General features: G+C 34.8%; 1 protein-coding gene across 9 annotated transcripts in view; it reads right to left on the reverse strand.

Annotated features, from left to right (window-relative positions):
- Nucleotides 1–26,835, reverse strand: part of DNAH5 (dynein axonemal heavy chain 5) — a 113,885-nt gene that overhangs the window by 45,155 nt on the left and 41,895 nt on the right. For 8 of the 9 annotated variants that reach the window (XR_004359257.1, XM_032699993.1, XM_032699965.1 and 5 more), the window contains 18 exons: nucleotides 26,051–26,204; nucleotides 25,207–25,370; nucleotides 24,403–24,559; nucleotides 23,162–23,374; nucleotides 22,096–22,320; nucleotides 20,750–20,922; nucleotides 19,459–19,637; nucleotides 17,797–17,984; nucleotides 17,021–17,215; nucleotides 16,247–16,381; nucleotides 15,423–15,530; nucleotides 12,663–12,816; nucleotides 10,578–10,724; nucleotides 8,672–8,913; nucleotides 3,232–3,408; nucleotides 2,869–3,073; nucleotides 2,241–2,383; nucleotides 1,384–1,518 (listed from right to left, as the gene is read on the reverse strand). Coding sequence is in view for 8 of the 9 variants with exons in the window: in XM_032699993.1 (XP_032555884.1) it covers nucleotides 1,384–1,518; nucleotides 2,241–2,383; nucleotides 2,869–3,073; nucleotides 3,232–3,408; nucleotides 8,672–8,913; nucleotides 10,578–10,724; nucleotides 12,663–12,816; nucleotides 15,423–15,530; nucleotides 16,247–16,381; nucleotides 17,021–17,215; nucleotides 17,797–17,984; nucleotides 19,459–19,637; nucleotides 20,750–20,922; nucleotides 22,096–22,320; nucleotides 23,162–23,374; nucleotides 24,403–24,559; nucleotides 25,207–25,370; nucleotides 26,051–26,204 (3,094 nt within the window). In the remaining variant the exon portion in view is untranslated. The remainder of the gene's footprint in view (nucleotides 1–1,383; nucleotides 1,519–2,240; nucleotides 2,384–2,868; nucleotides 3,074–3,231; nucleotides 3,409–8,671; nucleotides 8,914–10,577; nucleotides 10,725–12,662; nucleotides 12,817–15,422; nucleotides 15,531–16,246; nucleotides 16,382–17,020; nucleotides 17,216–17,796; nucleotides 17,985–19,458; nucleotides 19,638–20,749; nucleotides 20,923–22,095; nucleotides 22,321–23,161; nucleotides 23,375–24,402; nucleotides 24,560–25,206; nucleotides 25,371–26,050; nucleotides 26,205–26,835) is intronic. The other variant, XM_032699974.1, reaches the window with a different exon arrangement.

A 26,835-nucleotide genomic window follows, 5' to 3' on the forward strand; every position in this document is an offset into this window, starting at 1 on the left:
GTTGAACTAGAGCATCTGAAATCCCAAGCTATGCAACACTAGGTTGATGTTAAATACAACAAATGTCTAGAATAGACAAACATGCCTAACAGTTTCACAGATTTGAATACATATAAAACTTTCATTTTATTCACTTATCAGCAAATTTGATGGTTACTAGCAATAAAGATTAAATGAAAGATGTGATTCCAGGAGACCTTTCCAGGAAGTATCAATGTACTTCATAAAAGCATACAGTGATAATTAAACTCACATACATAAATAGACTTGATGAAATAATTTTGCCTAATAGTAGACTTACTTCTACTGTTCTTCTCATTATCTTTCCATTTCTCTGTTCTTCTTAATATCCAGTTTTTATTTATTCTATACCAAATGAAAGTTCACTTAACCATGCATAGTTATTCTTCAGTATAAACTTAAATACATGCATTCTTGCACTGTGACTAGGCTCCTGTCTTCTTACACAAGTGGCATTAGTTAGACCAAGATTTTATAATTTTAAAGCACGTGTGTTGTAACAGACAATATTTTGGTTTAGATTGTTAACAGAGACTTGACTGTTAGTCTTGCATATCTATTTCAGATATCTTCATCATCAGACTCTCACCTATCATCAATTAAATTTACATTTATTTAATAAAAATACATTACTTTTTGCTTATAGCCCAATCAATAGAAGGAAAAATACTAAGGAAATTTAGATCAGAATTACATACTTATATATTAAATATGTTAATAGTTTCTACTATGATATAGAGCCAGATGATAGATATCAAGCATATAGATAGAACTTCTGATTACAGGAGATAGTGCTTTTGCTTGGTATATCAGACTTCATTAAAAATATTTCCCATATATATCTCCTGCAGATTAAAGACACTTGGAATAATTAAAATTAGCTCAGTAGAAATCTGGACAGGTAGTATAGTTTGGTATTTAAGTATTCATACGTGAACTTAGAGCAGATGCACTGCATGTGTTATTATTTTTTAATGACTAATTGAATTTACAGAAATTTAAATTGCAGACAGCACACTTTTTATGACAGATTGTTGTGGGTAGCACTTATTTTACTCACGGCGTTTAGTGAAATCTGACAGCTCTTCCCAGTTAGTGAGAACTGATACATTTGACACAAAAACATTACGTGATGAAGAAAATAATATGCATGGTGTTTTAACAGCCCAAGAACAGCTCAATAACTACATGAATGGAACATGTTTATTACAGAAGTCTTAAACCATGTGTTAGGACACTTCGATCATTTGAGCAGGTGCTTTTTTGTTGTTCAGAATACTTTCAGCAGCATTCTCCTGGCAAATTCTCAGAACATTCTCTGAAACCAGCCACATTGCATTAGAAGATTAATGACTACTATACCTGGAAAATTAATGGGGTAGTTGCAGATGAAAAATTCAAACTCTTAGCCATGTGGCTTTCAGGGTTATATTTTGTCATAAAACTTTTGATGATAACAGTCTTTGCAGTTCCTTGCTCACCAATTAGTAGGACAGCCTAGAAAAAGACAACATTGAAATAAGATGAAACACAAAAGTCGAGTGTCTCGGCAAAGGCTCATCAATCCCATTTAGCTTTTAAACTGAAAAGAAACTAGAAAAGCTATTTAAAGTGAGTTCTTAACAAGGGTTCAGAAGCAAAATAGTTAATGTCTCATAGACTTTTCAGGCCTGACAAATTAAAAATATTTGCAGTTAATGGTCATGTCAGTCAGCACCACCAAACTAATGCCTTATTCCATAAAGGATTTGAGTATTTGAAAAAGAGTGTATTGTCTAGAGACTCAGTGTCTGAAAGACTTCAATTGACTATGTAACACAGTTTTGGTGAAGAACAGGATTGCACAACCTAAAGTTACATAAACTCTGTAACTGCCCCATGCTGGTAGAGTTCGTATCAGCAGAGTCTTATATGAGTCTGCTACTCTATGTGCTTCTCCTTCTCCAACAGGCACGTGAAAAAAATGATCTTGTTCTGACCTAATCTCAGATGTATTACAGTTATTTCCACTACAAAAAGAATGGGTGAGGGGAAGACAGAAAAGTCTGGAAGCAGTGAGTACTCAAAGAGTTCAAGCACATTTACATGAATGCAGCTTCAGGAAACACCATTTTCAATTTAAAAAAAAAGAATTTAATCCTTTTCAATAACATAATATTTCACTTCTAATTCAAAACCATTATCATGCACTATTTTGATGTGAAATATAGAAAAAGTACCTTGCCCTGTTTTGCAATGGTTTCAATAAGGAAATCCATTCTCACATTATCAACATTAGGCACAAGAATGGAGCCATACTCTGGTATACCACTACTGGGATATACATACTCTTCAACATGTGTATTCCAGTGCTTCCATTTACCTAATAAGAAAGAAATTAAGTTAATGTTTTAGAAATACAAGGCATCATTGCTTCCCTTGTTTTCCATTGAATTGACTCATCTGTCAGTGCTTCTGTCTCACATACACCAATCCCACTCTGTATATTCAGACCAAAATTATAGAATCATATAATCATAGAATCTCTCAAATTGTATCTAAGAGGCTTACTCCTCTTTCCTACATAAATTATGTCAACAACAAAGACCGTCTGCTTTTCTTCACTTGACAATTCATCATAGCAAAGTCCATGCAGCTTTCTGTGGCAATATATTCACATTCTGACTTCTCACTGGAAATAAGGAAAAAACTTAACATCACCAGTAAAATGTAGCTGTAAAACAAAACTTGCTAAGGGACGCAAAAGAAAGTAAGCTACAAAATACTTCTTAATTAATTCTTTGAAAGAAGCCCAATTTAAAAATTACTTTTAAATTTTAACCCATATGACCCAGTTGGGTTACTAACCATCGGATGCCACATAATAATCAAACATTGTATCTTCACTGCCTTCTGGGATACAGGGAAGATCAAGCTTTATTGTTGCATGGTGTCGAAGCCAGTACTCCATTTTGCATCTGTCCTCCAGTTCTAGCAATGCTCCTACACTCCACATGAGAGAGAAGATGTACAGCCTTTCCAAGTATTTTGGAGTCAATTCTCCACCTTGCTCCTGAAGGATTGAGTTAGGTTTTTATTTTCAGTAGCCTGAAAATTCTACTTGATAATAATTAGTAATATCAGGTTAAAAGCCTTCAGTCATATTTAAATTTCCAGATGTCTTCAATGAACAGACAGATAAAGTAAAACTAAAAAATCCACACTACTTACCTTAGGCAGGATAAGGCCCTGAAGAATATTAATGCTCTGCATAATCACAAAGGCTTCCAACATCTCAGTCTTGCAATGCAGAGACTGAATGCTGAAGCAGTATAAGTCTGGGAACGATGAAGAATACAGTTGACGTAGAATTTCAGCTTCTTGGAAGGAATATCTTTTCAAAAATCCCTGTTGCAAAGCATGTCAAGAAAAGAAATTTAGTTCCCAATCCAAGTCTCATTAAATTCAAGTAGAGTAGTTCAAAAGGTTCAACAAGCATCAAAAGTTGATTTCCTGGGGGGAAAAGAGGGGAGAGGGCATGTCTCAGATTCCCTGCCTGTTGGCCAGGCTTTAGCTAGCAGAAGGTCAAACTTTACCCAGGTATGCATAATTCCTACTGGATGTTAAAGATGAACACTGAAGAGGAAAAGCAGTTTAAAGCTTTCAAAAGCACAAAAATCATTATTTTCAAATATTTTTTAATCACAACAGCTGCAAAAAGCATGCAAAAACTCTACAAAGAAAGAATATAATATTTACTGGACACAAGTTTCATTTATTCTACACGACATTATTTCTAACGAGGAAAACAATACAGGATACCCCAGAAATATCTGGCAGTTGCAGAAAAAAAGTTAGGCTATCAGGAGGGATGTCTGCTGGTATGTGTAGTGTTTTTACTGTATATCTCAGTATCTATAATGCTGGATAAACAAAACCTAAGTAAAACTACCCACTTCTTAAGATCACAGAAAAGGATTTGTTCTTTGATGTCTTTAACTGAAAGTAGTAACATGCTCCTTTGAGTTACCTTTAAGTTTTCTCTTATCTGTGTGGCACAATACTTCTCATTTACATCCTATGAATTTATTTCCTACATTAAATACAAGCACCAGCAAAAACACTTGTAGATTCTTCCCCAAAACTCAAAACGAAATCTGGTACAAACTGAAATCAAACAAATTCCCTTTAAACATAAGATGTTTTTCTTTTGTGAGGGTGGTTAAAAACTGAACAGGCTTCTCAGTGAGCTTCTGGAGTCTCTATCCATCTCAAAACTCAACAGGATGCAGGCCTTAGCAACCTGCTCTAGACAACCGCTTTGAGTGAGCTATATTCACCTACACCATCTCTAGAGGTCCCTTCCAACCTCCACTATCTTGTGCTTCTATGATTCTTTTCTACGCTTTCCACTACCTTCATAATATTTTGAAATTCTACATTTTACTTCTCAAAGTAAATAAACTCTGGGACCGGTTACAAATGGGTATATATATATAAAAAACCTTCTAGAGATAAGTAGGTGGAAAACAAAGTGCTAATGATTAATTGGCAGAAGTACTTAAAACAAATATCCAGAACTTCACTGATTGTTAAAAAGATATTAGGGGTAAATATAAATGCTAATAAGATGTTCTTGCTTTGGAGAAGGTTGATGATAATGGATCAAATACCTTTGATCACTTTACAAAATCTGCTTAAGAAACACATTACACAAGAACAGCAATATGAAAAGTCTGAGATCTATTTCACTGAACTTGGAAGTTGCACATCACAATACTGCATCCCAATAGGCAGCTATATTTAGTTGCTCGAAAACTGTAAGGATTGAAAATTTAAATATATGCAACAACTTCCTAAGTTATCCATATTTGGCTTTAATTTTTTTTTCAAAGTTCTTCTGAAATATCAACAAATTTATGTTTCATTCAGCATCTGAGAATTAGTGAACTAAAAAAGAAAACTCCATTTAATTCTATTACAAAAGTAAGGAAATCCTATACTGAACAATGCAAGGTTAACATTTACCCTGACCTGTTGAAATATGTAGTGTATTGCATTACAAAATAGATTTAAAGGGAGGTATACTGAAAGATCCCTCAAGATATTTATGAAGTAAGACCAAAAGAAAAAAAAACAAATAAATGCTATTGGATCAAATTATAAATACCTACAGGCTGAAATTTTATAGCAAATTTTTCAAGGGGGAAAGGAAGAGAGGTTGGAAGGGTTGTTTCATGGTGAAATGAACATAATTTCTTTATGTTATATCCAAAGGCAAAAACAAACAAACAAAAAGGTTTTCCTTTAGACTCTTGCTACCATCAAAATAAATGGAAAGCAAAAGGTTATGGATTAAGAGAAACTACTTTCATACAACACTTACTTCGACACAACTAAATTTCGTCTGCATATCACTTCAAAGTGAGGAGATAAATCACAACTGATAATGCAAAATAAAATGTTTTTCTTTGTTTCTGCTGTCTTTGTCGATGAATCTATAGCACAATGTAAGCTGAAACATTCAAGAACTGGTTTTCTACAAATTAACCAATGCAAGGAGAGAACCTAACATCAAGAGGCCCTATGCAGTGTTGTAGGCACAGAAAGAAACAACAAAAGTGGAACAACATGGCAGCCATTGTTCTAGATGCAGGACACTTACAATTACACTTTCCCAAGTATCCATATTAATTTAAAAAATTTTTAAAAAGTAAACCCTGGCAGTAATATACATAAGGCACTTGTGTTGGCTGCCTGTACTTGCATTGGTAAAACTGAAGTTTCACCAGCCAAATTTTTAGGAAACCTATTAAACGTGGTTTTTCCTAATAAGAATACAAGCATTTTGGACTTGACAAAAGAACTTATCAAATTAATTAGTGATGATTCCAAAGTATAGCTAAGAGTTGTGATTGAACAGACAGTTCCATGTGATTTAATCTCATTCTAAAAGGGAAAGCTCCAGCCACTATTAGGGAAATATATAATTGACCCTCTGCAGCAACCCTTAGTATTTCACAAACAAACCTCCAAAGGCAATAAGTCATAGAACATGAGTGCTTCTGACACAGGAAGGACTAGCTGATGACAATCCCCACTCCTTTTCCTCTTAATTGGTTATGGTTAAACTGGCTTCTGTTGCCTTCCCTAGTGGGTCTTGATGCTCCTCACCTATTTTCAGGGTGTTATACTGACCTGCCATTTCAGATCTGCACAAGGAAAAGAAACTTTGTCTCTCTTGCCAGAAATCACAAGTTTACGGCCTTCCTCATTTTGATAGTTTCTGTTTCAAGTGCCATGCCCTGGGCACACTTTCCCCAGAGGAGTTCCTGTCTCCAGACCCAAAAAGAGGCACCAGGCACTGCCTGGCACTCAGGGCTTGTACAGCAGCATACTTTCTCTTTTGACTTATGTCTGTGCTGAAACCTCTAGTGAATTAAGGACAGGGGATATAGGCAGTGCCACAAACCATGGCCTGTGGCATGCCAACTTTTTCTCCATTGCCAGACAAATCAGGGATTTATGGACGAGGAATCTGGTTATAAACAAGCAAGCTATATAAAGCTTGCAAGCATGAGAACCTTTATGGGTTAAAACAATAAGAAAGCTAAGAATAACATAGAGTAACCACTACAAAAGGCTGACATCTGAAATCCAACTGTATCTTCATAGGGCTACTTAAGCGACATTACCTAGGTAAGGATTAGTTGCATTTTCCATAGGTATTCTATTTGATTTGAAAAATGAAATGACAGAATGAGATTGTGAAACATTAATTTTAAAAATTATTTTAAAAACTTATTAATGTGATAACTGCTAGAAAGAAGGACAGTAAAATTTAGTCTGTTAGCTCATAGTAACCTATAAAGTTTTGTTCTTTTGAGTCTGAAAAGTAGAGCAATAAATATACTACAAGGGCCTGGATGATGTTGTAATTTCATAAACAGGAAATTATTCCTAGCTTAAAATTAAAGTTTAAAGCGAATATAAAGGAATTTAATTTGGGATTATACTGAAGAAAGGTATATTAACTTGTTTTTCGGGAGAAGGTAATTAAGTAATTATCTATATGATCGCAGGAATCAGTGTCTTAGCCACACGGAAGAAAGTTTTCATTTTTGATACTCATGAGACAGTCCATGTTTTATCAAAGCAAAATAATGTCAACAAAACATGCTCAACAAGATGGAATAGACAGGAAAATATACAGAGAAAATAAAGTAATATTTCTTCTAATTCAGTTTTTTTTAAAAGTGTTAATCCTGAGGGGTCTACTTCACCAATAAAGTTCTAAGTCAATATAGGGCTTAAGAATAAAATAATAATCAGAAACCAACTTTTTTTTTTTACTGGTATCTTCTCTATTGTTTTCTTAACAGGGAAGAAAACTGAAATTAATACTGAAAGCTTTGTTGAAAGATATTACTATGGAACATTAGGCAGATTCTTGAGAACTCTTATATTTCATCTTTACCAACATTTTTGCTATGTGAAAAAAACCCAGCATGCTCAAGTCTCAAAATGTATCATCCACTACATCATTACTAGCATTCAGTCAAGATTAGGATTGATTTTTATTGGTTTTTGGAAGATAATACAAAAAAAAAAAAGAAAAGGAAAAACACTTTATAAATCAGTTTGATAGTTCAATATGTTGTATGCTGGTTTTCACTCCGAAACATGTTCTGCAACTACTGCTCAGTTCTTCAGATATTTTGCTTCTAGAAATGTTAACAGACAGCCAAGTGAGAACATCAATTTAAAAATTACATACTTTGGTGTTGCATTGACTTTATTTCTGGTTCTAAATCCCAACTGCAATTAATTTTAAAATATCAACAGAACTTATATTTATTTTATTGAGGATTTAAAGATTCCTGAATCAGCTTGTTTAGTCTTTTTTTCTTACTTGGTCTAAAGCTCTACTAGGGGCTGCCAGGTAGTTGGTATTCTGAAAACTGAGTTGTTCTTCAATTGCCTTCACTTGGAGTCGAAGGAGAGCCGAGGGGCTTGGAGATCCCCTTGTGTGTATTGAAAAGAGATCCAGCTACAACAATCCAGTTGCAACTGCTGCATGGAAGACAGAAGAAGAGCTGCTGCCCTAAATGTGGAAGGGATCTGTCCTTCTTCCCTCCTGGACTTTTATTTGGAGGGGAGAAGAGATTTGATCCATTGTAAATACTTATGTCATGGTAGAGATAGCTAAGGTAGTGTATAATGTATTGTAGTATTTATTTGTACAGTCATTGTAATATATTCCCTTTCCCCCACTTTGAGTCTGGTGTGTTTTGGCTGGGAAAAATCACATCTTACACTAGCTTGAGATGTGGGAGGGGGGCTTGGACTAGAGAATTGGATTTTGGGGTATCTCAAACCATGACATATAATTGAAAGTATTTTTCAATTATAAATTTGTCTCAAAGTGAAATAGACATGGTTTTTAATAGTGTACTATATTAACTATGGTCCTTAAAAAATCATTCATTCTTGTATAAACTACCAGAAACATCGCTATTTTAAGTACTGACCTATAAGTTTATACAGTGTAAAAGCTATTTCATAGCAAAAGTCACAAAAATAGGAATAGGTCCTAAAGTAACAACAGTGAAAGATTGAACAAATAACCGGTAAAACTTCTAATACATAATCAATCACTTAGCTATTGTACCTCAAGGATAGGACTCCAGTTGAGAACTGATGAGCTCATGAATACCATCCCATTTCTTGAAACTGTTGCTGGAGAAGCATTATCAATATTATGAGGTTCAAAGACTATTTTGCAATTTGGAGCCATAGGTATCCGATCACCATTTGCTAGTGTCAGAGTTCTGTTGTCATCCAGGACAGAATTAAGGTTCTCAATCCAAATAGCATCAACTGGACCATCGAGAACTATCCAGATGTGGTCACCTATAATCCAGAATAACAGATAAAAAAGCCAATGGAGGAAGTTCTAGTTTCTTTCAAGAGTCAGTTTCTTATCTCTGCAAACAACTTTTTAACTAATTCTGAATTCATGTACACAGTTAAAATCTCAGATTTTAATACAATTACCTTTTCCATCACTCAGTTTCAATTAAGTACTTCATTTTGTCATCTATTGATAATTATTATCCATTGTTCAATACATAAAGTGTCATCAATATAAGTCATCAGTTTTTAATAGTCTGAAAGAGTTTTATGGATCCAGTCTTCAAGACAGTAATAGGTTTATTTTGAGTTACATAAAACAACATAAAGAAGATAAGAGCTATAGAAATATTTAAATTTAAACAGTATTCCTTTGTTTCCAGAGTTTGCATAAATGTAGACAAATCAAATGAAAAGAACACTTGAAAAATCATTCTTTCAAATACTATGCTCACTGTCATAAGTAAAAGAGGTCCATTAGAGGAAGACTCTTGTGGTTTGTTCTGCTCGTAAATTTGATCCAGCTCCCTTTTAAGTTTTTCCTCTGCTTTCAATTTAGTAACAGAAATGCATCTTACAGCCTATCTCTGTTTCCTAGGAGTGTCTGGCTCTGTTCTGATCACCTCACTTGGATACTGAGCAACAGGCCCTGGCTGGAAAGAGATTCCACCTCGGCTTCTGGCTCCCCATCTCTTCAGGAGCAGACAGCCCCGCTGTGCATTGCTAGACAGCGCTTTAAGTGGAGATGTGCCTTCAGAGTGAGTCCTTACTACCTACACCTAGATGGCTTGGAGAATTGCTAGGTATGAACCAAAGAGGTTCCAGATGATAAACTTTTTTTATTTAGAGGCTTTTTACAACTACAGTTCAGGCATCTCAAGCATGAGATGGTCTGGATTTTGATTCATAAAGAGACATTACAGAATTTTTGCAAAGAGTGAATCTGAAGAAGTCATATGAGTATGCTAATTTTTATTTCATCTTGAAGAGAAAAAATTAAAAAATCAACAGTTAATGTTATGCTACATTCTCAAGGGTGCTACATTTCTAGACTTGAGACAACACACAACAAAATTAAATTTAAACATATTTTCTATTTGAAAAATATCTATATTCTTGAAGACTAAGAATTTTTGTATGAAAATAATGCAACAAATGTCAGGATTTTATTTTATTTTTCCCATTTGTCCTTAAGGTCTAATGATAAGATCACATACAGATCAGATTTTCAGACAAAACAAAGAAGAACCTATCTAGCACCAAACTACCAAGGTCAATCTTTTAGTTAATAGCAGTCTAAGAATATATGTTAGCACTATTTTAGGCAGAAGTTGGTTAACTAAACAGAATTCTCTAGTGCCATTTGAGATGGACTGTGATACGTGCAGGGCTAGCTGATGAGATTCACTCCCTTTTAATATGGCAGTTGGAGAACAGACAGAAATCTGACTGCATCAAAATTTTTTATTGTATACCAGTACTGGGGGAACTGACTCTTACCTTCCACTTTTCTTTCATACAAGGGCTTAATATTCAAAAAAGAGGGTTTAGCAAATTTAGCAAAATAGTACTTGTTACACTAGACAGTTTGAACACAAATCATTTAGAATAGAGCAGCTTGGGTTTTCTTGTTTCATTTTGGAGGGAAGTGTTTTTCATAATACCTTTCTTGGCTCTTAAAGTTTTTCTCCAGAGTGTTGAAAATATTCCATCTGTCCAATCATTTGTTGCCACATCAAGACGTCCAAACATTTGCGGAGTAGTTATAGCTTTAGGATTCATTCTCATTTCACGATGTGGCTGTCCACAATCTGTGAAGGCAGATCATCAGTTTAGCTTTTGTATTTCTTTTCAGCAGTCGGAGAACTTCAACAAATTCAAAATTATTACACCCAAACGTATGCTTTAATATGCATTCACAATTATAAGATGTTGTGTATTTACTTGGAAAACTTATCTCTTGCTATACATCAACATTTGTTAACAGGAGCCATCAAAACAAAGTAGAACAAAGGTTGAAACTTTTGAAAGCATAATTCACATTTCATAGCTTCATGGGGAACAGAAGAGCAGCAATTAAAATTTATTTGAGGTTTAGTTTAATATTTTGAAGGCTTATCAAGCAATAGAGCTTTAAAGCCTTTGGTTTGGATGCACATTTTTAAAACCCAATGACTAAATAACAGACAGATGCTCCACATGACTGATTTTTTTTTTAATTTTGCCCAGCTGTGCACTTGCATATATCTTGGAATAGGTAAGTACAAGATATTGGCATATCCTTCTGAATTCTTTTAGGAGCTGAATTCTATCTAGCCATTCCATGATCATATAACCTTTATTTTTTCCTCATTATTAACAGCTTAAAAACTCCTATACCCGACATCTTTAGAAAACCCAATATTAAAACTAGTCAGAAGCCCATAATAAGATGTTGAAAGAAATAGCTAAAATATGACTTGTTTTAAAATATCTTCATTATAGTCAGAGTTCACTAACATATAAGATATGCAAATCATGTAGTTTAACATTTCATGAGGTTGTGTGAGAATATCAGCTTTGAAAAAGCTGGTGGTGGTTTTATCTTGGTAGAAGTTCACATCTCAGTGCTAGAAAAACATAGAAAAATAGTATAATGTATAGTATTATATATAAATATATACCTGTTCTTTCTGCTTTTTTTCCTAAATGGAACAGTGATTTACGCTGCAATATAGAGCTTACAGTGTTTCTTAACAGAGTAGGGTACTGCATGTATTGCTGAACTATTTTTTAAAGAAGTTATCCATTTCTGGAAAATTGTATAGGCAGTTTATGAAATGGGGTAAAACAAGCTTACCTCAAAAAGATGGGTTTTGTCCCCCAGCTATGACCTTTTAGTTTAATAAGCTCAAACAGATGTTCTTTAACTAATATTTTTGTTTAGAAATACAGAGGAAAAAAACAGCACACACTCCTCAAGCCTCCAGTCAGGACAGAAAATGAATACCCTTTAAGACTTTGTCACTGCCTTAACTAGGAACTATCTCCTAGCAGCAACAAATGATAGAAGTAGTTATTTCATACTGCAGATAAAGACCCTGTCTTGTGAATTGTGTTCAAAAAGAACTAAATACTTATAATCTCTTCTCTATGGTGACCAGTGACAGGACCCAAGGGAATGGCCTGGAATTGTGTCAGGGGAGGTTTATGTTAGATATTGGAAAAAGGTTCTTCCCCCAGAGGGTGGTTGGGCACTGGAAAAGGGTCCCCAGGCAAGTAGTCACAGCACCAAGCCTGACAGAGTTCAAGAAGCCTTTAGATGATACTTTCAGATACACGGTGTGACTCCTAGGGATGGTCACGTGCAGGGCCACGAGCTGGACTTGATGGTCCTTGTGCATTCCTTCCAACTCAGTATGTTCTGTGATTAGGGAAAGGTTTCAGCCAAACCCAGGAGATGGTTTAATCACTTCTCTAAACTGCCTATCTAGACAGAACTCCTCTTGCTTAACATTTCTAGAATAAGAATTTCTGATGTAAGTATCATAACATGGAAAATAGGACATAAAGTATATGACTTTAAATGTCAGACATTTTTAAGCTTTTAAAAGATACTATTACAATAATTAGTATCTCAACACACAAGCTGATCCTTCCAGCAATATTTTCTCACAGTGAAGAAATTGAGGCTTTCTAATGCAATTTAAAGTTAACATTTTAAAAGTTGAATAACAGTACAATACAGTAAAATACAAATACTCACATACCTGTCATTGCTTTCATTAAAGTGTGAATGCAGGTAGTTTTTCCTGCACCACTAGGTCCTAGTGTCATCAATCCATGCCTTACTCTCTGGGTTTCAAAAAGCTGGATAACTTTCAGTTTCCAAGGAGGATGACAAACAAGTCCAGCTTCCTCCACCTAGAGATAGTGACAGAAAACCAAATTACTATTATTTTAGTGCACAAGGTACTTTGATGCTTTAACAAAAATATATATCTTCAGCAGATTACTACAATCTTTGTAAAGGCTTCGTGTATATAAAAAAACTGTTGGAAAAAGAAGAAATATTTGGTATTCAAATACGCATTCAGAAAAAATAAAATAGGATAAACTTTCCTTTTTTTTAGCTCTTCTTAGTGTTAAAACATCATTTCAAGGAAAAGCCAAGGATTTTAGAAACACTTTTGCTAGTAATGTCTTTCACAGTTACATAGCATTTTCTACTTGTTTTTCCACTTGCTTCTCAGAAGAGCTGCTTTTTTATGATGATGATGACTTGTGTTTCTAAATGCTTAAAATAACCAAAAATTTTTACATAAAGCATCGTTAAATATTTCTTAGTATACAGACAGATCTTTGAGTAACTTCTCAGCAACATTTTTCCAAGAAAAATCATTATTTTTTAAAATCAAATATCATATGCTTGTTAACATCTTTAAGCTTGGAACTAATACTAATAAAAAGTAGTAATCTCCCTATAATGGTATTGCTTTTGCTTGTGAAAATGACTCTGCTTGATGTGAACTAGAAAGTAGTTAGCCAGCAGAGAAAAGCTAGATCTCCTAAATATTCATAGTACACTATGTTTTTGACAGTCAAAAACATTTCTACAACTTCAAGATCATTATATAAAGATGAATCTCTCAAAATAACAATTATATTTTAATTTTGGTATAATTTCTGTTCAACAAGCATCTCAGAAACTATTACCAGTGAAAAGAGGACTAACTTTTTACTGATAAGATAAAACTCAGCTTTTACAATTACTGTCATGTAGTCAGTTAGAACCATGGAACTGGAATTACCACTTGCTATATCACTTGCATAATGAAGCTCATACCAGTTCAGCTTCTCTCTCTTTGCAAGGAAGCCAAGAACAAAAGGCAGAACAAGGTAAATCTGTGAACAGCAACAAGGAAGTCCATGCTGCCATCAACTTCTCATCACCATGAAGAACACCAATGTGGAAGCAATGGAGTTTGCAAAGCAAAATGTAAACATCATATGCTCCATTTTCAAGGATACACAAGAAAACTCTGTTATCTTTTACATATTAAAAACTCTCACAGTTGACACCAAAACAGCCAAGTTACCTTTCTTTACAGTATCGAATATAGCCCTCTGACTTGTTTTCAGAGTCAACATATATATAGTAATACATCCAAAATCTGATACAATAGAATGTATCTGATTTTTTTCCTCACATAACACAAGATGGTCCTGGTAGCTATTTCTTCACTCTAATACAATGCCATCAATGGAAACTTTTCTTAATAATTTCTAAAATTCACGGATATTATAATAATCTTGTGGACTAGATATTTCCTTTATCAATAAAAAAAGTATGGTCACAAGCAGACTTGACATGTTCTCAAAAGATTCTCTGTTAACACTTGTAATATGTAGTGCGCCTGGCTGGGATGGAGCTAATTTTCTTCATAATAGCCCACATGGGGCCATGTTTTAGATTTGTGATCAAAACAGCATTGATAACACTACTACTTTGGCTGTTTCTTAACTGTGTTTCACAGCATCAAGGCCTTCTTTGTTTCTCACTCTGCTCCGTCCATGAGAAGACTGGTGAAGTGCAAGAGGTTGGGAGGCAACACAGCTAGGACAGCTGACTCCAACTGACTGAAGGGATACTCTGTACTATAGAATGATAGAACAGTTTGCATTGGAAAGAACCTTTAAAGGTCATCTAGCCCAATGCTCCTGCGGCGGTAACATCATGGTCAGCAATAAAACTGGGAGGAAGTTTCTCCAAAGTAGCCATTGCTCAGAGACTGGTTGAAAATCAGTCTGCTGGTGGACAGTAACTGCTTTTGCATCCCTTTTTTCTATTTATTTTTTCTTCATTTATTAAACTGTCTTGATCTAGACCCATAAGCTTTTTTTCACTCTCTTCTCCCCTTCTGAATCTCTCCCCCAGTCTCCTTGGGAAAGTGAGAAAGTGACTGGCTGTTGGCTTAGCTGTCAGATGTAAAGCTAATATATCTATATGACAGATATAGATCTAATATAACTATTACTATATATCTAATATATATATTATTTTATATATCTAATCTATTGGATATATCTATAATATATCTATTATAAATGTATATAAATTATATTCTTAAGTTGGTCCTATTAAAATGTTACAAAAATCTAGGGGGAAATTAAATAGAAGTGTCATTTTAGGTAAATATTTTCTCAAGTTCATGTTCCAATGGTTAGATTTTATACAAATATTTGATCCTGGGTCACATAAGGCAAACTTATATACATGCATTTTTAAAACTGGACCCCACAAATGACTCACAAGAAAACACAGGGCACCACAATCACAATTCAGTGACCTCCTGAAGAATAAGCTTAATAATAATAATATGCCAATGGTAAAGATTTATGGAAAAGTTTATTGTTCTTCTAAATAGTAAAACATAATTACCACCTGGATAGATTCAACAAAAATAATTTTCTTAGATGTCACATCATGATAGTTATGCCAGAGTAGCACAGATCAAGAGAAACATCACCTGTTTGTCAATGGCTGCTTCAAGTTCAGGATAGCCTGCTTTATCAAGCTGGATATCTGGAAACAGGTCTTCAATTAGACTCAGGAATAAAGGTTCATCTTCATCAATCTAGTGAAAATCAGGGAAAACAAAAAGCCACACAGATTAAAACCTTTTTTATTTATTCTAACATCTTAAAAAAATAAACCCTAGCTCCTGCAGATCTAAAGAAATATTTGAGAAGACAAAGAACCATTATGGTAATCCTCTAGGTGCTAAACACTAGCAGGACATAGCAGAAAGAGATCACATGATGCTTCCATTAATCAAAATAAACTACCAACATACAGACTGAATTTCTTAAGTAGATTTTAGCAATAATATTATTTGTCCAAGATATTTAAAAAAAAGATGAAGTATCACAACAAAAGAGGGGTTTTTTAGCTATTTAGATGGGTGAGTTGGTACTCATTACTGTGAATAACAGATTATTTCAAAAGCATTTCTAAATACTTAAGGTCAACGTTTCTAAACTTACTACACAGACATATATTTTGTCACTTATTTCTAAAGGTAGCAGGGGAAATACGGAAAAAAATTCTGAACAATTCAAAGTTTAACCCAGGTAGGAAGCCAAGAAACACACAGCCCCTCTCTCACTTCCTCCTCAGCCCCATATGAACTATGTACTATGAACAAAATTATCTCTATCCCAGCCAAAATGTTCTATTCAGAGAACAAAACATTTCCAAGCTAGCTTCAGTGTAAAGGTCACATCCAATCTTCTAGTGATCACATAACTCCAAAGTGCAGTATAAGTAATTTATCAGGCTCTCAGAACTTACTAGTTTAGACAGGTTCATATCTCTCAGCACACGCATGACAATGGTTGATTCAGTATCTGTGGGATTTGCTCTTTTTGCTGCTCCTAATGTACGTAGCACAGACAATATATTCCGCAAGCCAAAATCATAATGCACCTAGAAGATATGTGAAGTTTGGGAAAATTTTCTCCAAGTTAATAGGGATGAAACAATTCTTATTTACTATTTAAGATAAAGACATGTATGAGAAGTGGCACACGTGGTTCAAATGCCTCCAGACATCCAACAACTAGACTTTGGCTGTATTACTATGGGTGACTTCACTCTCCAACTCTGCTACCGTCTACTAAACTGTAATGTGTGACAGAAAAAAGAAATGCAATCGTGAGAACTACCAAGAAATACTCCATCAGTATTATTTTGAATTTTCTGTGGCCCTTGGAAACTGACTTCGAGAAACATCTAAACAAGCACAGGGAATACAAAGCAAATGCCTCTCAATCCACTCTGTAGGGCCAACTAGTACATAAGCCCTTTATTTGTCTCAATCATTATCATTCATTAAAGCCAAATCTTAAAAATAAGCAGTGTTTGAATGACAGTCCCATTCCTGTACCGACAAACTTGTGGCAGCAGTTAATCTCCAGGACAGCAGAGGGTTGCATTACTAAACTGCAAGTGTCATTTAGCTTACTTAGTGAACATGAACTTTTCCATTTTCTTCATATGAATACTTTGTGACATCATATATAGTTTCTCCCTAAAATAACTTTTTCCCATATGAACATAAATCACCTGCTTTGACAGTTGTTCTTCACACAGCTTGTACAGTGTAAAGAATTTCCTTGCCAGTACAACATTAGCAATGAAACCACAACTAGCCAATTTAACACGAATTATGATTTGACGATCAGGAACCATCATAGCCACTGAACGGAAGTTGATCTTCAAGTTTTCAGGAAGTTCTTGCCGTCCAGCATATCCTGGATTCTGGAGAGAAAAATAGGTTTTGAAGTTGATTGCACCTTGCACAAACAGAAGGATCAACAAAGCAATGTGCAATATGGTTAGATAAAACCAGGTTTTTGGCTTTAAATCACATGTAAAAATGAATTGCCATGTAGATTTACCATCATATATCTACAGAATTATTGCCTCTTTTACATCTATAAGATATGAAAAATTTTCCCCCTAAACACTTCAAATCTGAGTTTGTCTTACAGGTCCTATTTTTACTGGCTACTTCTACCTATATGTCTATGGAGATTTTTCTGTATCTATAGCAAAAAACATACTTCAGGAACAAGAACTTGGCATGCAGAAGCAATCTGAAACTAAGATAATAACTTGTATTTATAATCCTGACTGCATTTTTTTAATTGCATGTGCTTGTTATTGAAACAAGACCCTGTAAACTGTTGTTGCAGTAATGCTCAATGTTCTTAAACAGTCAATGAGTTAGTTCTAAGAACTGACTGAGATAAGAATTAGCAAGTACATTAAACATACCAGGTTAGACTTCACTATTGTGCAATCATCACAGGCATATTAGAAACTTACTGAATACCTACCATAGTAAGAAAGATGCCAAATTCTGGATTCATTTCCACGTTGTCTCCATCAGTAAAAATAAATCTTTTCTTGCGTTCTTTCTTACACCTCAGCACAATTGCTATTTGCTGTGCAGCTACTGATAGCACTGGTAAATCAATACGATTGAATTCATCAAAGCAACCCCAGGAGCCAGACTGAGCAAGACCTTCAAAGAGAAAAGTAACTAATCATATGACCATTACGATGTTAACTCTTTTTTTGGTGCAATTCACAAGCCAAAAAATCAGGTTAATCTATCTCAGGAAAAAAAAAAAAAAAGGGTCTATTTTTGAGGGTTAGGAAAGCAACAAAGAGAAGAGTTTTAATTCTTTTTCAAGTAAGAATTCACACAGTTCCAAAAGTAAGATTGTATAGGATACTACATTCTTTGATTTCTGCTCCTTTTCTCAGTATCTTGAATGTTTTCCTGTTCCTCTTTACCCCAGAAAAAACATTCTGCAGTGATTCTATGAAAATAAAGTGTGTTGTCAATAGCTTATTGCACATATTAAAACGCAGGATACAGTTGCTTTCATCAGAAAAGAAGTCAGGGGTCAGCCTGTGCCAGAACTGCATTCTTCCTTAGCTATTTTGGGGAAAATGAAACGAACAAAAAAAATCACCAAGACAGACACTTGCAACTACACCATATTCAAGAACATCCACTTGATCTCTAATTTGACATCTGTCATGACTGACAGCTGTCTAAAAAAAAGATGTCATCTGCACCTAACACACATAGCACTATTCATGCATTTCCTTCTACTGATAGGAACTTTGACATTTGAAGGAGCAGAAATACTGAAATTGGAATTCAAAACATTCTACCAGTTCAGCAATAAATTTCACAGTTTTTTCTTTTCCTCCTTGATTATTTTAAGTGACTTTATATATCTTTTCATAAACTGTCTTGTGTTTTCAGACATTTCTATCTCTTGGAGATGGTGTTGCAACAGTATTTTATATTCATAACAAGATATTAGTTATTTGCATTTATTAAAAGGCTGGAAGCATCTGCTGGTTATGTGTTGGTAAAGATTTTTAACTTTCACATAGTTCATAAAATTATATAATCACAGAATATTCTGAGTAACAAAGGACTCATGAGTATCAACAAGTCAGATTCCTGACTTCACACAGGGCTACCTAAAAGTTAAACCATATATCTAACATTGTTGTCCAAACTCTATTTCAATACTGACAAGCTTGAGACCCTGACTACTTCCTTGGTGAGTTTGTTCCAGATATCCTAGTATCTAATCTGAACTTCATCCAATGCAGCTTCAAGACATTCCCCCATGTCCTATTACCAGACAGCAGATCAGCATCTCCTTCTCCACTTCCCCTCATGAGGAAGCTATAGACAGCAATAAGGGCACCCCTCAGTCTCCTTTTCTCAAAGCTAAACAAACACAGTATATTCAGCTGTTCCTCTTTAAGTCATACCTTCCAGTTCTTTCACCATCTTTGTTGCTCACATTTGAAGATATTCTAGTATTTTTATATGCTCTCACATTGAGGGCCACTAAACTGCACAGAGTACTCGAGATGAGGCCACTCCAAAACTCAGAATAGTGGAACAATCACTTCCTTTGACCAGTTAATTATAAAGCACAGTCTGGGATACAGTTGACTCCTACCTTTGAAGATCCTCCCAAGTCCTCGGAAATCCATCTGATCTGAACAGTTGAAGACCACTACATATTTTCCAAGGCACCGTCCCATATCTTTGATGGTTTCAGTTTTTCCAGTTCCTGCAGGTCCCACAGGTGCTCCACCCATGTTCATGCCCAAAGCTTGAGCTAAAGTGATGTAACATCTAAAAGGCAACAATCAATCATCACTTAATGGGCTGCCATGCACAGTTTTCTGTATAGTACCAGTGGAACTTACTCAAGTAAGGTCTAATTTAAGGAGAAAAGGAAAGTGATGAAATTACACGCCTCTGATTACAAATTAAACCAGTAAGGAGGAAAATCCTTCACTCAGTCTCTGATGCAGGGAATATTAAGGTTCACCTTGTTATGCATATAGTGAAAGAATAGATAAACCTCTATAATCAGCAAACTGAAATATCTCAAGAAGGGAAGAAAGCAGATACAGAGAAGCTGCCTAATCTTAGTTTGGTTAGCTTGGTTCATTAATCACTTTATCTGAAGTAGTTATGAACTACATTATACTATGGAATACAATAACGAAAGACAGCTAACCTTTCCTTTGTCATCCACCTTTAAAATTGGACCAAACAGTGCATCCCATTTTCATAAATGAAACATGTCTACGCAGTGCAGTAAACATCTGTTAATAATTATATCTCAAGACAAGCTCTAGAATTTTCTGTACGGAATAGTAAAAAAACCCCAAACAAAACAGGACAAAACAAAACAAAAACCCCACACAATGCCCTTATTTTGCCAATGTTAACTTATAAAGCATTCTTAGTGTTATTCAAGTCAGGTAGGTTGACCTCCCTGATAATATGGCTGCAATTCTTTCAACATCCTTTCAGATCAAAGATCTCTAATCTATTACAGCTGAATAAAAACGTTTTTCCTGTCTGTTTTTCATGTTTTCCTTAGCTTGCCTGTAAACACCTACTTTTGTGCTGTATCTTTGTCTGCATATTGTATCTGTTGGATATACCTGATCCTCCAGTATACTAGCCTCATATACATAGGAATCAAGGTCATACATCCTGTACGTGGGAATCATGCAAATATGTGTCAGAAATTAAGCTGGACATTATTCATATTGTAAGGTACAGAAACAAAAATACTGAAGTATTCCATGTAAAATTACTGACTTTGGCAAGATCGTGAAGGACAAACTCTGCAGAGATCAATTTTGCATTCAATAGGAATTACTAAATTGCTCTTGTAAAAGCCTAGGTTTGTCAGTAAAGGAAAAAGGAATAAAATTAGTCTTTTTCACCTGTCTGTAAGAGGCGTTATGACAAGCCTGTCAGTACAGCCCAAGAATTCATTCTGGTACGTGAAACTCACATCAGTGATCTTAATCAGCATTTTATCAGAGTCTTCTTTAAAATAAAATCTACACTGTTTCAGCCACTCAAAGTCTGTAGGGCTCTTGACACGCATGTAACACTAAGAAAAGAGGGAAAACAAGCCTGCAGCATTTATGGCTAACATTTATTTTTACATTTATATTACATCATTTAAGTAGCATTGCAAAGGCAGCACTGCAATCACAATGACACACATAGTCAGACACAGAGAACAGCTAGTAACACAAGAATAGTGGAGACCCTATCTTCTTACCACAAAAATTGCTAATGTGTCATTGCTGAAGCCCATATGAAGGCAAAGGAACTTTAGGTTTTAGACGAGTGTGTCAAAATTCTGAATACACATACATAAGCCTTCTCTGCCATAAGAATTGTATAAAACCACGTGCAAATAGGAAAAAAGGTATTCCAAGGCAGTGTCATGGTGCATATACTATTCAAGAAATTCAGAGCTGGGAATAACTCACAGTTGATAAACTGAACATTAAAACAGGATTAAAAAAATGTTATACATGTGTTTCCTAAAAATTATACTGCACATAAAATGATTATAACTAGAAACAAACGATTCTACAATGCAAAGATTGGTGCCTCCCTATAAGTTAAAACTCAGTAATGCTTTTCTCAGCCTAATTTTAGAATCAGGTCTAGGGGTTTGTATAGGTAAAAGGGCATGCCAGCTTTGAGTTTGATTAAGTTAAATGTTTTCATTTTCCTAATTTTAGCATCCTGTGTCTGCATGAGAAGGTGTGAAGTGAATAAATAAATCCCTAAGTACTAATTAGATATGCTACTGAAACTAGAAGAGAGGAGATAGCAGCTTCAACCAACTTCAAACTTTTCCCTGCACTATAATTTTATATTCATTTTATTTACTCATGGAAACTCACAATGCAGTCCAGAGAAAGGGCAATTACTTGTAACTAAATGTGTGAGGAAACAGAATTCCCTAAATGATCATGCAACAGAGGTGTCTAACTTAAGCGGACCAACATGAAACATTATAGAATTCTGCTACTGCGTGAGGGAGGGGAAGACCCATTGAATTATTTAAAAGGAAACTAAGACATGGTTTGAAGTAATATCAGCATTTTTATAATATTCCAGGTCACATAATCACTACAGTCCTGAAATTAAATCTTTATCTTATGAGGCAGGAGTTCATAGGTATACTAATATTTTCTTGTTATCATTTCACATTGTTTTATGTGGAAAACCCCCCATAACTCATTGCAAAGTTTTTAATACTTACAAGACCATCAAAAATGTCCCTCTGATGCACATGAATAGTGATTAATGTCTCATATTTAATTCGTTCAACTGGACTAAGGTCTTTTGTTGTCATGTCTATCAGCATGTTTAGAAGATCCAGGAAAAATTGGTTTGTCTTTTGCATAACTTTTTTATCATGCTTGGCATTAGTCAAAGCTTCTTCTGAGTCTCTTGTCCAAATCATCTGGATCCCCAACAACCCAACCTTACAAAACACAAAAATATATGCTTCATAATCTTTTCTCTTTCACCTAAAATGTACATTCACAGACACAGATAAATTAAAGAAATGGTTCTCCTACTATTTGTATAAAATTATTTTTCATGTATCCATACAGAGGTCATTCAACCTATGCATTTGTTTTGTGCATCCCAACTCCCTTCATAAACACATAGTTAAGTCCACACTTCAGTCTTGTAAATACTGACTCTACGGTGCATTGCTGATACAACTGTTCAATATAATTTACAGCATATATATAAATACTTATATATAATGCAAATAATTATATAAGTAATTATAATGATGTATAATTAATATACCATATATAATAATTAACCAGTGAATAATTAATGCTTCAAATTAAAATTTTTTTTCAGTAATTCATAAACTCTTTATTCCATCTCCAACAACATTCCTGATCATGAGTGAAGAAGCTTCTCCTAAGAAAATTATTTTCCCTCAACATTACTCTCATTTTCAAATTTTAGCAATATATAGTGTTACCCTGAATACATGGACAATCATAAAAGGTTACTACTTTTCCTTCAATAGTCAAGTATTAAGATTATAAAGAAATAGTGTTAATTTTATTACATTAATTTATTGCCTTCAGTATTACTTTTAAACAAGGGCTCCAGGGTAAATTTTCTTCTTTTGGTTCCACATATGAAAGTGAAGTGTAACTTAAAGACTGAGGTGATTAAGATTAATTTAAATGTCAGTTTTTTATTTATAGCACTGGCCACAATTTTGATTGCAAAGACAAGAAAAAATGTGATACATATCTGTGAATAATTCTTCATTAACTTAACAATGATATTACCTGGGCCGGGTAAGTAGAAAGAAATTCAGTAATCTGGAAACTTGTTTCCTGAATGTCCATAGCTGCCTGGCGAATAACATGATGCAGTGAAAGCTGAGATTCCTTCAACAGAGAACTGAGCCAAACTTCCACATTTCCTTCAGCCATTACAGGTCTAGTCAGCTCTACAGTCTCACCCTCTTGTGAACTAATCGACAATATACGATCATATATCTAATAAAAGCAAAGCAAAAGCATTTTGTGTTTATAGATGAATTGTTTATCTTTACAATAAAAGCTGCATTTTTCTGCAATCACTTCATTAAACTTATTTAGGTAGCTATTAAATTATGCCAATTTCATGTTCAGCGATATGTAAAAACAATTAAATCATTACTTTTGTTATGCAGAAAGGCTTTAAATAAAACAACTGAACAAGGAGACAACACCCAATATGTTGACAAGTTCTGCATTTCATTTAAGTTTCAATGGCAATTCTGCACAATTTGCTCTAAGATGACCCTGCTTGAGCAGGGAAGTTGGACCAGATGACTCACCGTGGTCCCTTCCAACCTTACCCATTCTGTGATTCTGTGACAAAGTCACAATATAGGAAACCTTCCCCCATTACTGGTGGGTTAATATCCTAACAAAATTTACAGTCTTAGAAAAAAAAATAATGGAAACACAAAAGTTAAGGAACACAGGCAATTAAAGGAATTTCAAAAGCAGGGGACCTAATTTCTAAGAAAATGTATGCATAGAAAGGGAAAAAAATGTTGCTATCTGTTCTTGGAAACGGTATAAGAAAAGTGTTCTTCAAACACTGTGTCTGAAGACATATTAAGGACAACTCAGAAACAGGTGAGACTCTAGACACACTTCTAACAATGAAAATTGAATGGAAGATTACAAATACGGGCAAAGTAAAGATACAAATATGCTCATAAAGAATCAGAAGCTTATCTGAGAAGATGCCAGCCTACATCAAGCCACAGAAAATGGTTCAGTACATGGGTGTTTTTTTCTGAAACCAAAGCACTGGTGCAAATTTTTGGTTTGCTATTCTGTTTAAAATTTTACGATTACATAAACAAGGATATGAAACTAAATCTTAAATGAAGAAAGTCTACTTATCAAATAGTTGATAAACATGGTAAAACAGTTGAATGCCTTATGCACCCAAGTAGCTTTCTTGTTTAACAAGTATCACACATTGTTAGTGTGAAGGAACATAATGCTGAGGTATGGGCAGTACATACCTTTTCATGGAACCTGACAGTTTTGATGTTGTCAAAGATGTTCAGCAGATGTGCCTGTATATTATGAGAGTCTGATGCCTGGCCAAGAATTTCTAAGAGAGCAGGATCTGACACAAAGAAGAATCGTGGAAATAGAAGGCGTTTTTTCTCCAGGTACCTACATTTTTTAAAAAATATGATGGAGAAGCCAGGAGTAGACTGTAAGTGGATTAGGTTAATTTATACATCCTTTACTCTTTGAAAGTGGTATTTTTCACAATTTATCATTTCAATTTTTAGCTGTGGCAATGACAATTTTTATCCAACACACCTTCATATTAAGCATCTACTTTAAAGCTACTCTCTTAGCACCAGAAATCATTTCACAGAAACCTTGTATTATTTGCTATAATCTAAACACCAGCAAAAAGAAACTAAATAAAAATAAAATGTTTTTAGAAGAAGTCTGTTACTCGCCATTTAGAACCCTAAATTTCTTCCAGATTTGTGAAAGGTCTGAATAGAATGTACAGATCTAGAGCGTCTTCTGGATTGAAACTAGGCTGGGAAAAGCTTTGGTTTCAACAGAGAGAGACAGTGAGTGGCAGCTTAGTCACAAATCAAAGACTTATCAGTGAGCTGCTAGCAATTTCTCTGGAGGTGTTATATCATTCTGCTAACTTGTTTGCTCAGTTCAGCTGAATTCATAGTAGAATAAGAATATGATCTTTGCACAGTTCATGGTACAGTACTTGAGCAATTGCTCTTTCCCTAGCTACGCAATGCACAACCATCTGGCCAAGATTGGTCTTGTAATAATCTTACCCTGTGAGTGATTTCTGACAGATTTCAAGCTGTTCCAGTAAATGTGGTAATAACTGTCCCATGATTTCATCTCCAACACAGCACTGAACAACATTAGGTGTTTCATGAGCTCGGGTCATGATCCTTACCCAGGATTTATCAATGTTAGAGAAACGCTTTGCTTCCTGTTGAAACATGACAATGAATGTAGAATGGAAGAGATGGATGAAGGAAAAGAGGGAGAAGACGCTTGCAAAAGTAATCTCACCAGTAATCTTCTCACTAATAATCATGTGTCTTCCTGAAATTTTTCACCTTAGAAAACCACAATTCTTTCTGCTTACACAATACAGCTTAGTTCATACTTGGCTGTTGAGTCAGCTTTCTGGCTGTTGAGCCTACTTTCTCTTACAATCATTCTTAGAGCAGAAGACTGAAAACTCATTAGGCTTGAATTGAATGCTTCAAATATCAAGGTTTTTTTCTAAAAACTAAAGTTAATTTTTAATTTGAAATGCTACATAGGAAAGTTTAAGATAAGGATTCCTAGGTACTACTAGGCTACCGGTAGGTACACTAAGTTAGCCTATGTAGGTTAGGCTACTACTAGACACAACATCTGAATACATATTAGTTAACAGCTTTACAATCTAGAAGAAAAAAGATCAAGTAGCTCACACAATTTTATTATTCTTTCTAACACAGTACCTTCCATTGGCATTGCTTACCTAATTTCTTAGCAAGGATATTTTTGTTAAGTAGCAAAAAAATGAAGCTTATGTTACTGCATCAATTATGACATCACAGTTAAATTTTATTCTTAAAATGTAGATAAACAAACTGAAAAAAAGGCACATCTACAAACCTTTGGAAGCTGCTTTGCTATGTCACCACCAACAAAAACAGCTTCTAAATAAATCCACAAGTTCTGCACAGTCAGCCAGTTCTCAATGATATCTGTTGTGTTGGAAAGATAGTGCACCCATTTCTGAATCTGTGTCTTGAAGGGTGTGTTGTATCTACCAAAAAAAAAACCCAAACAACCAAAAAACACCTTTCTTAATTTCAAGAAGAAAACAAGAGTTGTGAAAACCAGCATATTACTTGCAAGGAATAAGGAATAATTTTGTTGGTAATATATTTTTTAAGTGAAAGTATATACTCCATTCAGCTGCTCTAAATCAAACCAGCTCCAACTTGCTGCTTTGTACACATGGTGCATAGCACAGCTCTGATCCAACAGAAGCTGAATAGCAGCAAGATTACAATTTCACTCTAAGGTAAAGTGGTTTCAAAAAGGGACTATGCAACATCTTTAAAGCTGTAAGTCCCAGAGCTTCTGAACTCTCCTGAATCCTTGCTTTTGAACATCTGCCCGATAATCAGGTTCTGCGTTCCTTATTTTACCTGTGTGCTCTGGCATGTGAAACCAGACAAACTGAAGCTCACTTTAACTGAGATTTTCAGCACCTTTGGCATCACCTATTGACCTATTAGTCAATGACCTATCACGGGGGCAGAGTAGCAGTGCCTGTAATGCCCATGGTACGCATGCCACAACCAGGTAGTGTTCTCCCTTATATTCCCACTTTCTTGCATCAATGAAAACTGTCCATTTGTTTACTCAGGAAGCCCGAACTGCACCCATAT

The sequence above is a fragment of the Chiroxiphia lanceolata genome, chromosome 1 (assembly GCF_009829145.1).
Source record: "Chiroxiphia lanceolata isolate bChiLan1 chromosome 1, bChiLan1.pri, whole genome shotgun sequence".
Lineage (NCBI taxonomy): Eukaryota > Metazoa > Chordata > Aves > Passeriformes > Pipridae > Chiroxiphia > Chiroxiphia lanceolata.